The sequence below is a fragment of the Amblyomma mixtum genome, chromosome 3, assembly GCF_055824585.1.
Source record: "Amblyomma mixtum isolate Tamu chromosome 3, ASM5582458v1, whole genome shotgun sequence".
NCBI classification, from domain to species: domain Eukaryota; kingdom Metazoa; phylum Arthropoda; class Arachnida; order Ixodida; family Ixodidae; genus Amblyomma; species Amblyomma mixtum.
Genome location: NC_143014.1, coordinates 414,314,307 through 414,332,326, shown reverse-complemented (window position 1 = coordinate 414,332,326; position 18,020 = coordinate 414,314,307). Strand labels below are relative to the sequence as shown.

Genomic DNA, 18,020 nt, shown 5'->3' with positions numbered 1-18,020 from the left:
ACACGCACTCGGTATCGAGCTCCTTACCAGAGCCGCTGCACTGCTGGTCTCGTATACTACGCGTGGTCCACGATCTAGTCGGCGTCCCGGTTGAGCTAAACTGATGTTGGCAATAAATTACGGAGCAGGGCGAGGTCTCGTAGGCTGCTGGTTTCGCATGGCATGCAGGAACCAGGGACGGGTCGGCACAAGCGGCTTAGTTGGCATGCTAGGGAAGACAGTGCAAATAAAATGTCTAAAACTAAACCTCGGGTGGTAAAATTAATCGTGCTCTTATTTACCGACCACAATGCACTGGACGCGACTGCGGATTCATTTGAGTTTTCTTATGTCCCGGCAAGAATGACCACCACCCTCTCTTCTTCGCGCTGTTTCGGCGCCTGCCAGTTGCCGAGACGGTATACCATTTATGCGCGGTTCAGGTGTGGCGTTCCTCCCCACGTCCCTTCACTTCTGTTCGCAGATGCGGTCGCGGAAGCATCGTGAAAGAAACCGCTGCATCAACGCCAGCGAGTGTTCGTGCGCTGCTATACGCCGCGGCCTCGCGAGCCACGCTTTGCACTACGAAGGCAGAGCAGCAGTGTTGGCTCGACCGGCGCTCCTCTTTGCCGTCAGGTTGTTAAGTGCAATACAAGATGTCTGAAGATGAGGTTCTGTTGCGCAGCCTGTTTCACTGTCTCGGTCTGGCTACTACTACAGACACGCAGTACGATAGTACTGCCTTCAGTACAACGAACGTCGTGGTTTCTCTCTCCCTTATATTCATTGTTAAAACTGCGCATTGCGCTCACGGTATCAGGCATATCTCGCCGGACACAGGTTGACGAACAATACTTGGGGCAACCAAGCACACCAGGTAGCGGTTTGTGTACAGGTAGCGCTGACGTCCAGGAATTCTTCCCTTTTTGCGATTAGTAACGACCTAACAATTCTTCCGAGCAGTCAATTATACTTGACCTTGAGCAAGATAATACAAGAATAGCCGGATTGAGAAGATAAGGTATCAAAACACGACACGGCTGCAAAAACGAATCGCTTTAAGGAGCTTAAATCAGTACAGAATGTCATCAAGGTCTGTCATTATCAAGGCAGATAATTCTTACACGCTGATCTCTCAGCGGATGGAGCTGAAAGCAATGCATTCAGCGCTCGTGAAGTTGACGCCAGGCAAGACGCTGACGCTGGCTCGCTGAACGGGAGAGTACAACTTGATCTGCCGCAGGTGGGTGTCCTGGCCATTCTTGTGGTTGGCCAACACTGCAATCTGCACATGGAAGGCGCGGACAGGGCGGCCAGCCGAGTCTTGCGTTGCGATGTGCACCCATCCCGCTGGCTCATTCAGGTCAACAGTTTTGACCACCCGCAGGTCGTGGAAAGTGCTTCCCACTTTCACGGCAATCCTGAAAACATAGGTAAGACCAAATGTTGACACTGTTATACCATGCGGGTACTTTCGTTCATGGGGCTATAGAAATCAGCAATGTGGGGCGCAAACTGAATTTGACTGGCGTTAGCTGATTAGGGCAGCCTCTTCAGCCTACTGGTTTGGTTTATTGGGGTTTAACGTCCCAAAGCAAATAAGGCTATGATGGAAGGTGTAATGAATGGCTCCGGAAATTTCGACCGCCTGGGGTTCTTTAACGTGCACTGACATCGCACAGTACATGGGCCTCTAGAATTTCACCTCCATAAAATTTCGACCGCCGGCGGCCGGGATCGAACCCGCGTCTTGCGGGTCAGTAGCCGAGCACCATAACCACTGAGCCACCGCGGCCGCCCTCTTTAGCCTAGAAGATGCGTTCTTGGTACGAATGTGGAGCATTCCGCGAAGTTGCGGAGAAGTGTCGGGAGGGGGGCAGAGGAGTGGCCTCACTGTGGAGATCACGCAGCGACCACCTGAACCGTACTGCACTCTTGGGCATAACAGCGACGCAGGAGTGCGACAGGGCGAACTGAAGAGGCCGCATGTGACGTGAGTAGCGGAGACAACGGAGGCGTAAGTAGACCGGAGCAGATTCCACAGCATTGGAGGAGAGAATTTCTAGCGGCGAGGTGCATTGCATTGCTCTGTGTCTAGTCTTCATGCTTCCGTGCGTGCTCTGCTGAGCAAGAGAATCGAGAATGAAATACAGAGTCGATCGCACATGTCCAGAGCGCTCTAGCGGTGCCGTCCGGTGGAAATAGTGAAATTCTGAAGTAGGAATTGACTTTCACTGATGATACTTGTGCTGGCGAGAAGCCTAACAGACATGTGCACCACACAGGCACCAGCACCGTACCCCCAGCAAAGCAGCTGCGGTAAGATTTAACTTAATCTGCTCCCCAGCACACCGCTCGAGCGCTCTAGAGAAGTGTGGTCGACTCAGTACGTAGTGTGGGGTGAATAAAAGAAAACGGACAATTCCACCCGAGTGCGTCCTGTCTGGAGAACACCAACGGCTGCAGGAAACAAACGCGCCGGGGCGCAGCGTGTGCTGTGGGATGCGCGCACCCAAGGCGCGAAGGTCAGTGCTAGCGGTGGATTGCGCCAACGGAACATTAATGGCAAGCTTAAACAGCACGCAGTTACCATGTTTAACGCCATCGCCTAACCACAAAAACACTGCAGCACGCGAAGGCAACTGTGAGCCGCAGTGTGTATTGGCGAGGGACGTAGTCCGAACAAAGGCGCCACCGAGAATGGCAAGCTGCACAGGCAGCGCACCTAAGCGATCCCGAAGGCACGTGCGCGACGCATTGAATGTAACAGCGAGGCAGCGGCTTATCAACAAGGCTGCCAATGCCGACTATTTGCAGCAGATGGGTTTAATCATGTGTGCGACGCGTGTGAGAGACAATACGGCTTCAGCGTGACATTGCGACAGTCACGTTCAACCGAGTATAGTGGGACCGCAGACCGGGTGGTATATCTACGCCTTATCACGGCATGGGCCTCAGAACCAATGAGAATAGGCGCGTGCGCCGAGAGCTCACGCCAGCACGAACGTCGTCCGCTAAGTTTTTCCGAAATGCGCATACAACGCCTGTCGCTGTTGGCGCCATCTCTGCTATACACCGATAGAGGCAACACGTGGCAGAGACAATTTATTTCAGTACGCGAGGAAGATGCGCGGTGCATGTGTCCTTTATGCGCGGGCCGTGAAATGATTGGGAACCTATGCAGTCACATTTCGGTCAAAGTTTGGTGTGAAATTCTAAGTTATATTTTTATAGCCCATTTTTTTACCTTTGCTACTGACTTGCGCACGATATGGCGTGCAGCTGGGCCACGGAGTTGCAAGCGAACGGCGGCAATAAACTCGGCGATTTTTCCTCTCGCTATTCAGGGGCGTTATTCGTCGCACAGTTTTGGTCGTGCGTCAAAGCGCGTGGGGACACATTTGGGTGAGAGAGAGGCGCAACACAGCCACAGGCGTGCACAAAAGAGGGCAGCCAGTAGGTGTCCTAACATGAGGGCGGCAGTTTTACCCTCAATTGTCCTTTTCTACCCAGAAAGGGACTACCATGAATTTCGTCCCCCCTTTATAGAGACCTGTGCACGCCAATTAATACCGCAGTTGTCGCTTCGCCACGAGGAATGGTCGAAACTCTGGGACTTTCACGCTGTTGAATTCGGATATCAGCCACTGGTCTTCAGTTGCACGCACAATTGCCTCATTTCCGAATAAAGGAAGGCACTGGAAACTTCGTTGATTAGGGCATAAATTTCCGCCGAAATCCTGTTCCCTGTGCGCTGTGCTATGCTACATTGGTGCTTTGCGTATACACAGCGCAGAACGGTTACAATAAAAAAAAAAAAAAACAGGCGGGCTGTGTTGTGGTAAGAACGTACAAAGAGATAGTCGGTATTTTGTACCTTCTATCTTCGCTGCTTTTAACAGCCCATAAGTACGGCCTTGTGGTCGCTGAAGTGCGACCTAATCGGCTCCATGTACGCTGTGAGTGAAAGTCAATACGAGGTCTGTTAGAAAAGTATCCGACTTTAATTTTTTTTTGCGAACACCTGATGGACATGAAACAAGCGCGCTTACAGCAGCCGACCTTGAACCCTCGTGCGCATGCACGAATTTTTTCCCGCCTGCCGATAGCGTCAGTGGCTGGGAAGCAGCGTTTGAGTGAGGGAGTGCGCAGTGCTCTCGTCGGTTTTTTGCTGCAAGGAAAATGGCGGAGCGAGAGGAGCAGCGCTACTACCTCAAATTTTGCCAGAATTTTGAAGATAGCCAAGTGGAAATTATTCGAAATGTTCAGACGGCTTTCGGTGATGATGCTATGAGCAGCACACAGATTAAGCAGTGGTGCAACTGGTTTAAAGACGGCCGCACATCCGTGGAGAGAGAGCCACGCTCCGGTCGGCCATCAACATGCCGAAATGACCAGGTAATTGCCGAAGTGAACGCTGTGGTGATGCGGGACTGTTGTGTGACTATCCGAGAAATTGCGGAAGAGGTGGACATCAGCAATTTTTCTGCACATTCCATTATCACCGAAGATTTGGCCATGGAGAGAGTTGCGGCGAAATTCGTGCCGAAGCTGCTGACGGTGGAGAAAAAGCAGCTTCGTGTTGAAGTCTCACAGGAGATGCTGGATTCCACAAACAGTTATCCTGACTTCACCGACGCCGTAATCACTAGTGACGAGTCTTGGGTGTACGGGTACGACCCGGAAACCAAATCCCAGTCGTCACAGAGGACGCATTCCACGTCACCAAGACCAAAGAAGGCCCGCCAAGTGCGCAGCAATGTCAAAGTGATGCTGACTGCTTTTTTGACTCCCTCTGTGTGGCACACCACGAGTACGCACCCCACAGGGTCAAAGAATGACTAAACAGTACTACAGGGGTGTCCTCCATCGCCTACGTGGTGCTGTGCGGCGCAAGAGACCGGAATTGAGGTCAACAAGAAATTGGCGCATCCCTCGCGGCATTGCTCCTGCACATTCCTCGCATTTGATTCAGACTTTACTGGCGAAAAACCAGCCTCCTGAAGTTCAACAGGCTCCTTACTCTCCTGATATGTCCCCCTACGACTTCTGGCTGTTTCCTAAAATCAAGAGGTCATTGAAAGGAGCGCGATTTCAGAAAAGAAAGGACATTATGGCTGCAACGACAGCAGAGCTAAATTCCATTCCGAAAAGGGTCTTTTCGGAATACTTCCATCAACGGCAGCACCGCTGGGAGATGCATATGGAGCCTCAAGGAGGCTACTTCGAAGGTTATTAGGTTTCTAACGCTCCAGTTATGCCAGTTTTTTTTCTTCGGCCAAAGGTCGGATACTTTTCTAACAGACCTCGTACATGTCTTTGTCGTTGGATTTGCAGCTTCCGAAACAAGCGGCCGGCTGAAGTCGCTCCTTAATTCGTTCTACAGAGTCTTCACGCGTCGCTTCTATGTCAGTCGCCCACAAGCACTTGCGGGTTGTTCACGTACGGCTGAAGATGGCCCCGGTTGAATTGCGCTGACAGGTCGGCGAGGTTGCGCCTTCACGCGAGCCCACAGCGCACGTTTCACAAAACTTTTTCGCGCACACAAATACGACACAAAATGGTCGAGAATTCTGAAGACCTGAGAATGAAGTAACTCAACTAGAACCACAAGGCATCTTACTGGCACACATTCCTGAAATGTTTAGCGGGTGCACTCTTCGTACGACGCCCACGCTCACTCGGGTTCCGGCGCCGATCGACTTCCCGCTCGGCAGCGCGCTCGACAGGGTGTCCTCTGCGGCGGCGACGACTTTTACGCTGCTGCGCGTGAGGGCGGTCGAAAGCTCCTTCGTCGGCCATAGCACTAATAAAAATACGAACCCACGTAATCCTCTTACCTGAAACATCGCAACTTCATCACAGCACCATTCCATGCCTCTTAACATCTGCCGCGTATTGGCACTGCAGGATCGCGCTAGGTTTGGCTCCCGCTATCCGCTTTTTCTTATCTTAAACTGCGCGGTAGCTTCGCAGCCTTGCCAGGCGAGTCTTGTGTAGCGCTAATTCTGGCCCCCACTATCGCATTCTTGTCAGTTCTTTCTTATCTTACTCATCTGCTTCACAGTTCGAGCCTATCTTGGGCTATAGCTCGGGCGTCGCGCCAGCCGTGTCGGGTTAGACTGGAGCCCAGCTCTGGGCGGGCTCTGTAAAATGGCTCTCGCCGTTAAAGTCTAACAGTGCACCTTCGGCTTCTGTTCATCCTTCCTGCAACTCCCTTTTTCGTTAATTACGTTGAGAGCACAGTGCTAGATCAGTGGCTTTGACTCTCGGCCACAGATCCCAAGATCGCGGGATGAAATCTTGGCCGCGACGGCCGCATTTGCATGCGGGTGAAATGCACAAACGCCAGTGTGTTGTGCGATGTCGTTAAAGAAGACCAGGTGGTCTGAACTATCCTAGAGCCGTCCACTGCTGCGTCCGTCATACCCCAAAATTTTCGTTTTAAGCATGAAATGCTTTTAGCTCCCTTTGTCGGCAGTGTGGTGACGTCACGCCGAGACCGAGAGTTAACATCCGGGCACTGAATTCCACACATCCGGGCACCGTACAAGATTTAACGAGACTCTCTAAGCCCTCCTACAGGACCGGCATACAAGCGCCGGTAGCTTCGCGTCGAACGGGTGGTGGCGTTCCTCCCTTCCTGTACGGTGCGGTGCGGGTGTCCACCAAGATGACAGAGAATTACTGCGCCATTTCCTTTCCTCAAAAAGCGTTGCGTTCAAAGGTGAAGGCATCGCGCCGAACGGGTGGTGGCGTTCCGCCGTTCCTGTACGGTGCAGTTCGGGTGTGCACTGAGATGACAGAGAATTACTGCGTAATTTCCTTTCCTCAAAAAGCGTCGCGTTCAAAGGGCAAGGCATCGCACCGAACGGGTGGTGGCGTTCCGTGGACTGCCTGGCAGCGCTACAACACGCTGTCGCGTTCCACTCCTAAAGGCGAAGCTTAAGCGTAATTAATTAGTAATTAATTGGTATTTAGTCATTAATCAGTAATTAGTCACTACTTAGTGATTTGTCATTATTTCGTCATCAATTATGTGCGACGTAATCCAGTGGTGACGTCCCCAGAGTCACATAGGGAAATTGGTGCGGAAAACGTTTGGTTTGGTTTATGGGGGTTTTACGTCCCAAAGCGACTAAGGCTATGAGAGACGCCGTAGTGGAGGGCTCCGGAAATTTCCACCACCTGGGGTTCTTTAACGTGCACTGACATCGCACAGTACACGGGCCTCTAGAATTTCTCCTCCAAAGAAATTCCAGCCGCCGCGGCCGGGATCGAACCCGCGTCTTTCGGGTTAGCAGCCGAGCACCATAACCACTCAGCCACCGCGGCGGCGTTGCGGAAAACGCTTTCGCCTCTACGCACTTCAGACAGTTACGAACGCGCTGCACATACATTCTTGTCAGGCCTGCGTCTCGTCGTGTCCGCGTACGCTTCGTGTTATGCCCGTAAACATTTCATGCTTACTCTACTCTTGGTTACGGAAGAGGCAGAGATTTTACGTTTTTAAGTACGCTACTCCTTTCGACCTTATCTGTTGCTTTCCGGAGAACCCGCGGTGCGAAAATAGACAAACGCAACGACATCGTGCAATAAAATAATAATCAGTCAAATTAAGCAAAGCATAGGAATTTTTTAAAATGGTGGCTTTGATCAAAGTGCGAAATTTAAAGCATAATCATCAACACGAACGATAACTTAGTACAAAGTAGAATAAAAGAGGATATGTTGCCGGAGAGATTCGAACCAGCGACGTTCGCACGTCGCGTACGGTGAATGGATGAATCAATATGGGAGGTAAAGGCAGTAGACCAAAAGGCCAGAGGGTGTAAATTCGAAAATCTTTCATATTCCCGGCTATTAGGGTTAAACAAGTGTGCTGCTACTGAATAGTTAATTCCTTTGTACTGCAGCGGGGAAATTGACACACTGAAATTTGTGGAAAAGGCGGAAGTAGAGGAACCATGTCCGTTCGTTACCCTGCAAACAATTGGGCTACGATGGCAGCTGTTAAATCTTTTGTTTCTGAGTATGTTCGTGTAGCACAACCTGAAAAAAAGATCCTCTGCGCTTCCCCTGATTTAAGTAAGTGCTGGCTGCTTTCATATCACAGCAGTTCCCTCATCCACCTCTCAACCCCTAAGCGTTCCTTGCAACCTGAAATCCTGAAGGTAAAGCACCAGTACTCTGGCCACACAATGAGAGGGCAGGATTCATTAGAAAAGGCCTTGGTCCCGGGAAAGGTGGAAACCAACGGGACATGGGTAAAGCACCTGATGAGATGGATTGACAGAGCGAGGGAAGCAAACAACACTACTCCAGCTGATCGTGCTTCGTGGCCAAGAGGTCACGAGGAGCCGGACACGACTACGCCACTGAACTGCTTCAACAGTGGAACAATATGTGGTGTCTCACGTCCCGCAGCTGCACGTGATCATCGCGAGATGCCGTAGTGGAGGGCTCCCGGAAAATTTCTACCGCCTTCTTTAACGTGGATTGACATGAACAGCACACGGCCGGATTTTAATTCCTACTCGAGCGAAATGCGGCCGCGGGATTCCACAGCGCGACCTCGATATCAGCAGCCGAACGTCAAGACGACTGAGCCACCGCGGTGGGCCAAATAAATACAGGGACAGCAGACATTACGGAGCGTTTCATATATAAATCTCACCCCACCCAAAGCGGTAAACATTTTCTTTCCATTTCCAGACACTGTAGGACGAATCGTCTCTTGTACAGTTGTACGCATTCTCCCCTATCTAAACATAGCGTAAAAAGACTTATTTTCACGCCAGTGGAGAGCCTTGAGAGCAAGTGCATGCAGCTCTGTCGCCGCACGTCGCGGCCGAGCACCTTCACCCACGCTGATTGCGGATGCCAGACCCCGAGCAGTTTCCTTCGAAAAATTATGCCGACAGACATTGTAGGATGGGACAGCATTAAGGTAGCTGGAACCTGGTTCGAAAATTTCCGGGCCACATGAGCGTTCACCGAACTGCACACCTCTTGCATTGTGCAGTGTCCGTCCGTACCTGTAGGTGCTAGCCTGAATATCAGCGCATAGAGGCTTTTCTTCCCCTGCATATGATTCCAGGCACCGATATGGCATGCAACGCAGAGGCGCAGTAATTCGAGAAGAAAACACAGTCTCGGTGAGGCGCTGTCGTGCACTACACCTTTGTTAGTGAAGCGGCGCATTGCAATGATTATTCAGAGCGGCGTCGCGTTTGGACTAGAAGTCGATGACGAAGAAACGCAAGCGCACTCCTGGATGAGAACCCTTGCGGGCTCAAAACTGACGTGGCAAACATCACCTTGACACCAAACAGCCCGGCAACTACGTGACCCATCTCGACGCCCACGTCGTACGGAAAAAAAAATCTGCATTCTGGTTTATGGCTTGTGGGGGCATAACGTCCTAAAGCGCCTCAGTCTATGAGGGACGCGGTAGTGACAGGCTTCAGAAATTTCTACCACCTGCAGTTCTTTAACGTGCACTGATAACGCACAGTACACCGGTCTCTAGAATTTCGCCTCTATCGAAATGCGATCGCCTCGGCAGGTATGTAAACCGCGTCTCTCGGGTCAGCAGGCGAGTGCCATCGCCGCTGAGCCAGCGCGGCAGCCTTTTCTGCGTTCTATGCAACAGCATGAACTAGTTATATGCCGCTGAGAGTGACAAAAGCCAAGTAGTACCTTTTAGGTGTGTAGCTCTCGTCGCGATTGTAGTCGACGTAGACATAGATCGCCTGTATTGCCGTTTTGCGGTGAAACTGTATATTGACTTCGTGCGGTAGGTCCCCGTCCGATTGCCAGTATGTATCAAGGCATTTGTCTAGCAGCTGATCGATGCCCAATCCTGCGAAAACGTGCGTTGACAAGATGCATCAGAATCGGCAGCCAGAATTCCCCGTTCGTGACGGTCGGGAGGCGCCTCATAGCTCACCAGGCTTGCAGGACGACAGCGACCACACAGCCTGGGCTCCCACTTCGCGGACATTGCCCTGCCTCTCCAAACTCGAGGGGTCTGGAGCAGAGGAAGCGTCCATGGTCCTAATAAGACGAGAGAGGATGAAGGAAAGGGTTAACCAGGAGGAAGCTCCTACCCTCCCCAGCGCCCGCCTTAAACGCGAGCACTGTAGTCAGGATCACACGGGTGAGTAGATTTGCCCTAAATGCGGTTCGGAAGCCCTTGCTTGCAGGGCGGATACCGTTACCGTGAACAGGATCAAATGGGTTGCTTACGGCCGCAGTGCGAAAATACATGACACAACTGAAACCACGGCACAACGACAGCGCGCAAAACGGCAACGCGACCTGTCCGCGGGCACTCAGTATTCATTCAGCCTTGTAAGCGATGAGATTAGAAGGCGATGATTCTGGATGGCTCGTGTTCGCTTCTGCGGCTCTACCCGGCACGGGGCAATTTATTCTGGAACAGTACTTCTTAATCCATGCCCAACACGTACCCTTCAACGCTAGCGATTTTTTCAACCGTTACCAAAAATAGTACCGTAACCACAAAATTTATTTAAAACTTAAAAACGCCGTCAATTCACCGAATAACACAGAATTTAACTGAACGCAGGCAATTACCTCTTTGCGCACCATCGCTTGACGGTATCCCTTCGTTAGTAGGATACATGTTCTGAAAACATCACTTGGAAATAAAGGGCCATGGTCCACGGCATCCTGCACTACTCCGCTGACCAATCACAACAGTAAACGAAAACGTTTTTCGCCATATCAAACAAAACCACATGCATCCAAATTCTTCGGTCATAATTTCACCTGGTGTCTATCTTTTGCTTACTTAGTTTTCAAGAACCTTCAAAAGTCGGCTACCTTTTGTTATGAAGAAATTCTGTGTAGCGGTCAGTGGAGGTGTTAATTTGTATCCGACAGCTGCCACATCGTCAGAACCGCTATTCACGTCGAAACGCTATCTCCTGATATTTCAGCGAAGAGACTCAATGCACAACAGACAGCATGAATATACCTTCACGCTCTGAGCAGTGATGACTCATAATCGGGTAGTCATAAAAATGCAGCACATAACTGCCTATGCCTCACAAGTTAATTCAGAAGTTCACCGTGAACGTGTGGAAACGACTCCCATCGTGTCACACCAACAAGAGAAGTTTTTTTTTTCTTTTTTTTGTCGGTAGGTGGCCTTTTAGCCTGATAGCACGCACTACGGCAGCGATTACCAAACTTTGGAAGAAACATTTTGATTAAATTGTCTAACTTATCAAAAATTAAATTAGGTAAAAAATTTGTTCAGGAGTTAAAAATAATGTTTGCAAGAATGTTTTAAGAAACGACTCTGAGTATTGTCGAAGCGCAAATTATTTTGGCCACCGCATGAATAAAATACGTTTTTCTGCTAGGGTTGAACTTGTTCGAGAAGGAATTAAGCTTTCGTTCGGAATAAACACACTGGCGCAAATATTTAGCGTTTTAAAAAACTGACAAGACCAAAATTCGGCTCATTCCTCGTTGGCGTCCCAGAACCCTCCTCGCAGCGCCCCCCCTCCTCCTCTGCTCCCCTCCTCTTTTTTCCTCCATTCTCCTCTTTTTTTCTTTCACGGCTGTTGCGCTCTTCGGTCCATTCCTCCAGCGAGTAAGCCTCCGCGCCCCGCCGCCGCGAATCTGCGCGTCTTCTGGACCACGCGGTCTGTGTTCTGTAATATTTTTCATGTTTTATAGTTTAATTTCTTTGTTATTTTGTTTCTTTTCATAGTTGTATTTTTTTTATTTGTTTTCTTTCACTCACGAAACCCGTGCGTTCACTAGATGTGCCTTTTCTCTAATATTTTTCGTGTTTTATGATCTAATTTCTTTATATTTTTGTTTCTTTTCATATTCGCAATTTTTTCATTTGTTTTATTTGACTCACGAAACCCGTGCGTTCACTAGATCTGCCTTTATTCATGCTCAAACCGTGTTCGTGGCGGAATGGCAGCAACTACCCTTGAAGTGCCAAAGGCCCTGGTTCGATTCCCAGTCTCAATGAAGTTTTTTTTTTTTTTTCGCCGGAACTCGAACGCACTTGCTAGCATTCCCTGCTCACGACAGTATGAGGCATTAAAGGCTTTCGCCTTAATAAAGCGATTCTGCTCGTATTTGCTTTGACAGCTGTTCTGCTCCTGGCGACCTTCTAGGCGCGTTGCCCTTCGAGCCATTTGAGTGGCCGGCACGTTCCTCGCGCAAAGAAGGCGACTGCGCACGTACTTAAAATGGCGTTAAAGGGCGATTCACACGACGGTCCGTTCGCCCGCGGACCGCGCACTACCTGCTCTCCTTCCGTGATATTCTCTCGTATTACCGAGACAAACGAAGGGAATACGCACCCCCCGCTCCGTCCCTCACTATAGCTCAGGCTGCACATTGGCGACAAATACAAACCCGGACTACTCCATACCCAATACTGCTGCATGCCCGATACCCAGACCAATTCCCGTCATCATGCAAACTTTGCGGTAAACCAGGAGACTTCTTACACACCCTCCTCACATGCCCCACCTTCCCTCATCCCCCATCACCAACCGCGGCGGAGTCTTACTGGGAGTCTCTTCTAACCAGCTCGTCCGCTGAAGACCAGCGCCGGATCATCTCCAGCGCTCACCGAAGGATTGCGCTCCAGGGGTTATCTTTCGCGTTGTAAGGGTGCCTCCTCCTCACATTGAGGAGGCATCCAAGTGCCATGTAGGGGGCTTCGCCCCCACGATTTACATCATTAGCAATAAACGTTTCCCCCACCACCTACGTGTTCATGCGTGAGCACATTGAGAAGCGCGCTGACCAGGCCGCGGGCCGACAGCGCGCCTCTAAATGTGGTGACGCATGAACACGTAGTGCGCCGGCCGCGGGCGAACGGACCGTCGTGTTAATCGCCCTTTAACACCATTTTAAGTACGTGCGCAGTCGCCTTCTTTGCGCGAGGAAGGTGCCGGCCACACAAATGGCTCGAAGGGCAACGCGAAAATCGCGAGCCGGCCGCCCTAGAAGCTCGCCAGGAGCATAACAGCTGTGAAAGAAAATACGAGCAGAATCGCTTTATTAAGGCGAAAGCCTTTAATGCCTCATACTGTCGTGAGCAGGGAATGCTAGCAAGTGTGTTCGAGTTCCGGCAAAGAAAAAAAAAACTTTATTGAGACTGGGAATCGAACCAGGGCGTTTGGCAATTCAAGGGTAGTCGCTGCCATTCCGCCACGAACACGGTTTGAGCATGAATAAAGGCACATCTAGTGAAGGCATGGGTATCGTGAGTCAAATAAAACAAATGAAAAATAGTAATTAACTGCTAATTAATGACGCTTAAGCTTCGCGTTTAGGAGTGGAACGCGACAGCGTGTTGCAGCGCTGCCAGGCAGCGGTAGACACCCGTCAAAACGCGGACACATCTGCCGACACGGTTGCTAACGACGGTATGAGGCATTAAAGGCTTTCACCTTAAAAACTTTATTGAGACTGGGAATCGAACCAGGGCCTTTGGCACTTCAAGAGTAGTCGCTGCCATTCCGCCACGAACACGGTTTGAGCATGAATAAAGGCCGATGTAGTGAACGCACGGGTTTCGTGAGTCGAATAAAACAAATGAAAAAATTGCGAGTATGAAAAGAAACAAAAATATAAAGAAATTAGATCATAAAACACGAAAAATATTAGAGAAATAAAAAAATGCAACTATGAAAAGAAACAAAATAACAAAGAAATTAAACTATAAAACATGAAAAATATTACAGAACACAGACCGCGTGGTCCAGAAGACGCGCAGATTCGCGGCGGCGGGGCGCGGAGGCTGACTCGCCGGAGGAATGGACCGAAGAGCGCAACAGCCGTGAAAGAAAAAAAGAGGAGAAGGGAGAAAAAAGAGGAGGGGAGTGGAGGAGGAGGGGCGGCGCTGCGAAGAGGGTTCTGGGACGCCAATGAGGAATGAGCCCAAAATTCCTTCCACCGCCATCATTATCACCTTAACTACGTCCACTGGAGGCACTCTCCCATCTGCGGCCATCTTACCGCGCAGACTCCCTAATCTCATCCCCCAAACACACACTCCGCAGCCCCCTGCCACGCTTGCCCTCTCTTGGATTCCACTCCGTCACCTGAAGGACCAACGGTTACCTTGCCTTCGTAAGACATGGCCTGCCCTTGCCCATTTCTGTTTTCGATATCGACTAGGATATCACTAAACTCGCGTTTCTTCCCTGACCCACTGTGCTCTTTTACGGTCACACCTTACGCTTATAATTTTTCCTGCCATAGTTCGTTGCGCTATCCTCAACTCGTTGGTTTGGTTTATGTGGGTTTAACGTCCCAAAGCGACTCGGGCTATGAGGGACGCCGTAGTGAACGGCTCTGGAAATTTCAACTACCTTAGGATCGTTGACATGCACTGACACCGCACAGTACACGGGCCTCTAGAATTTCGCCTTCATCGTAATTGGACCGCCGACGCCGGGATCGAACGCGTGTCGTTCGGGTCACGAGACGAGCACCATAACCACTGAGCCACCGCGGGGCGGGGGCTGCCCTCACATCAATTTCGTCTCTTCGTTAGCCTCCAAGTTTGTGCCCCATACCGAGAGCAGGTATAACTGCTGCATACTTTGTTACACAAAACTGGCACTTTATGCAAGTTTCAAAAAACAGGATGGTGATAGTGATACAGGATTCTAACGTTTTCAACGTGCAGACTCCGAAAGAACTATGATGTTTCCATGGGCTCGTATAAAGTCTACGCAGACATGCAAAAATGTCACGAGTTCTGCTCACCTCTCCACTCAGTTGCAAAGCGTGGGCACCGCCGAGGAGGAATGAAAGGCGAACGTCGCAGCGCGCTGCTTTCGGCAACACTATTCCGTCTTCCAGCCTCCGAACACAGCCTCGTTGTCGCCCGCTGTATTAGCGCGTCGGCTGCGAGCCGCTTGTCGCCGTCTCAACCAGTTCGTCAGTTCAGCGCACGCGTGATCGGCGCTGGTCGCTGCCAAGCCGTTGACGATGACGACGCGTTCTCGAGTGCACGAGGAGCCCTCCGCTGTCGATGGCGCCGACAAACCTTTCTGCTGGTCGCATATAACGTGGGTTAGTTCACTCATGCTGAGAAATGGCGAAAAAGCGGCAGAATTTTCGCTAGTCTAAAACGACTTCCCCTAGATCCCTAGCAGTCCCCAGCCTTCCCCCCTCGCAGCGTAGAACATGGCGGCGTTTCGCGAAGCGAGAGCCGTCCGCTCGGCAACCGATTCGCCTTCGTTCGCTGCGCGTAATGCTAACAAAGAAAAGAGCGATGCGTAAGGCTTTTCATCACGCATGTCATTTCGTTCGCGAGGACGAGTGCGGTCGTCGTGGAAACGCAATCACTGAAGAAGCGGGATGTTCACACATGGGCTTTCTTCAAAGGACTGCCCATCAAGGACTGCCCGTCACTCCAGTCCTGATATTTGATTTGCCTGGGCGGCTGCGTGCATGACTCTGGCTGTAAACGAAACAGGAATTGCCGGGCATGAATATAGCAGGATTCGTACTCACGACCTCTGGAATGGGAACCGAGCGCATCTTGCTAGTTCACCGCTGCGGCCAATTCGGCGCAGAAAAGAATATCCTATAGGATACGAAGCTCGTATGTTGTTTGGGCATGGCCCGCTCGCATTTTTATGATTAGCATTGCTGGTTGGTGCACAACATGGTGGTTTCGGTGTCCTGCCCTTTTCCAATGAGCTGATATAAGCTTCAAAGCTGAAGTACAAAGGTTGAAATGGCGTTCTTAGCCACAAATGAAGGACTTCGCAACGACGAATCGACGTTTCTTTTTCGTTTTTTTTTTCGCATAAGTTGATCTTATTTGCAGTAACTGGCAGCTGCAGATTACCACCTTTCGTAAACAGAGATCGCACTCCGTGCTTCCTTCGTGTTTCGTTACTGCTGAGCACAAGCGACGGGAAATTGTATGCTTGATATTTTCACCATTTCGCTAAGTGTCTGTGATGTTCACAAACGATCATATGAGCTCGTCAAAATTTCGCAATGAAAGGAAATTACCTACTTCCTTAACGTTTACCCTTTCAACTCCACAGTGAGCACAACTGAAGAGCACTGCCCACGGCGGCTCAGTGGCTTTGTCGTTCGTCTGCTGATCCCAAGGTCACGGGTTCGATCAGCGCCGCGCCCGTGTACTGTGCGCTGTCGGTGCGCACGGTGAGAAGGCCAGGTGGTATAAATTAATATGGAAGCCTCCGCTGCGGCCTCCCTCGTAGCCCATGGGTCACTCCGGGAGGTTAAACCCCAATTCGTTTTATTGAAGCACGTCGTACATTCTTATGCGTTTCTCAGCTGCCGATCACTCGTTCGAGCCCCCCCCCCCCCCCCCCCCCCGCCCTCCCACTAAAAATATACTTCCGGCGTCCCTGTCCCAGCATATGGGCGGATTTTGAATACTGCACGCCTAATGCGTTCCAGGGCTAACCGTTAGTTTGGCGCGCTCAAGTCCGTGCAGCCACAAGCAATGTCGGCGCGCTGAAGCTGCCAATATCTATTATTCTGTGCGCCTTCGCGCGCTTCATGAAAACGCAGCAGAAACTTCCACAATATCGTGTGAATATGTACCCATTTAGGGTTTCTTTAGACATACCAAAATTTGAAATGAAACCCTTCGCTAAGCTCCGGTTTACAATTTCATGTCTTTTTGATTATTTCGGCAAATATGCACTGACACACGTTCCTGTTTAGACTTGGGGCCGCAACGCGGTTTCATTTTGCTTCCAGCCCCACGTACCATTTCTTTTCGAACACAAATGCATTCGGCGGACGGCATTCATGAGCCAGATTGCCCGCATATGAATTTGGCGAAGCATTTCAGGAACTTAAGTTTTCTTCCCTATAACTACTGGTATTTAGCACGAATCAAGGGAAACCCTCGTGGTACTCTTTCTTGGCATATCTTGTTCCGCAACATTGCGTCGTGCATGCAGTCGGAGTCACTCGTTCTCTAGCAAATTCACCGTCGTTTCTCCTTGATGGGTGCGCTCATTCGCAGTGTGTGGTGCGCTGCACTCTAGAGTTGTCTAATCTCGCCTTCATCAAGCAGAACGAGCGCTATGTATTCACCTATTATAGGAACGTTTAGCGTTATAGTAGCTCCAAAATGCGCGTAAAGAAAGGCGATTTTCTATGCTCATGGTAAGACTCAGGCGCATGCAAGTGCACTTTTTGTTTGCTAGAATGCATGAATTGAATAATAAAATATTGGCTGTGGTTTAGCTCTGGTTAAACCTGGAGGATTGCGAAAGCAACATCTGCTCGTAGCCATTTATTGTTGCTTAAGCTACACTGCCCACAGTCTCGCCGTTTCGCGTGCTCTTGCACGACCGTGCTGCGCATGCGCGAGGAGCAAGTGACGTCACTAGGCACAGCTGGCGTGCCTCGCCGCACGCGGTCGCTTTCCTTTCCTTAAAATGATTGGAGCGCAAAACATTGACAACGCCAATGAACACAACGGACGCCGATGGCTACAGCGCCGGGTTTCTGGCACAACCTGGTCAATGCCTGCAGCTCACATCTCCCTCTCAAACCCCACGTACCTATAAGCCCGATTCAGGCGTCCACTGACTCAGGGAGCCATTATGCGCAGTCCTTTCCTTAAAATGATGGGAGTGTAAAACGTGGTCAACGCCAACGGGAATGAACACAACGAACGCCGGCGGCCTGTGGCTTCAGCGCCGCTTTTCTGGCACAAGGTTGCCAATGCCAACGCATGCAGCGCACACCTGCAACTACCGCCACTTAGCATAAAGCATGGTTGAGGTGTCCACTGCTCCAAGAGGGCAGTTAGCGCCATCCCTCTGGCTCAGGTGTCCACCGAGATGCGGACACCCTGCCCTCACCTCACGCTACGTTTATCCTGGCATAGCAGAGCTAAGCCACTGCCAGGGTGGCGCGGCGGCGGCGGCCCCGGCGTGCCAGCTGTGCGCCGTGTGTCGTCACCAGCTTCTCGCGCATACGCAGCTTGGCCTTTCCAGAGCTCCGCGAAATGGCTC

The 18,020-nt window shown here is 50.7% G+C and overlaps 1 protein-coding gene across 1 annotated transcript; it reads right to left on the bottom strand.

Moving 5' to 3' along the window:
• Positions 1 to 1,020: 1,020 nt before the first annotated feature.
• LOC149357708 (anaphase-promoting complex subunit 10-like) lies at positions 1,021 to 15,086 on the bottom strand. Its single transcript, XM_089584860.1, has 4 exons — positions 14,764 to 15,086; positions 9,932 to 10,038; positions 9,682 to 9,844; positions 1,021 to 1,400 (listed from the first exon to the last, which is right to left on the bottom strand). Exons 2-4 carry the CDS (start codon positions 10,032 to 10,034, stop codon positions 1,115 to 1,117), a joined length of 552 nt encoding a protein of 183 aa, XP_089440986.1. The 5' UTR covers positions 10,035 to 10,038; positions 14,764 to 15,086; the 3' UTR covers positions 1,021 to 1,114.
• Between the last annotated feature and the right edge of the window lie 2,934 nt (positions 15,087 to 18,020).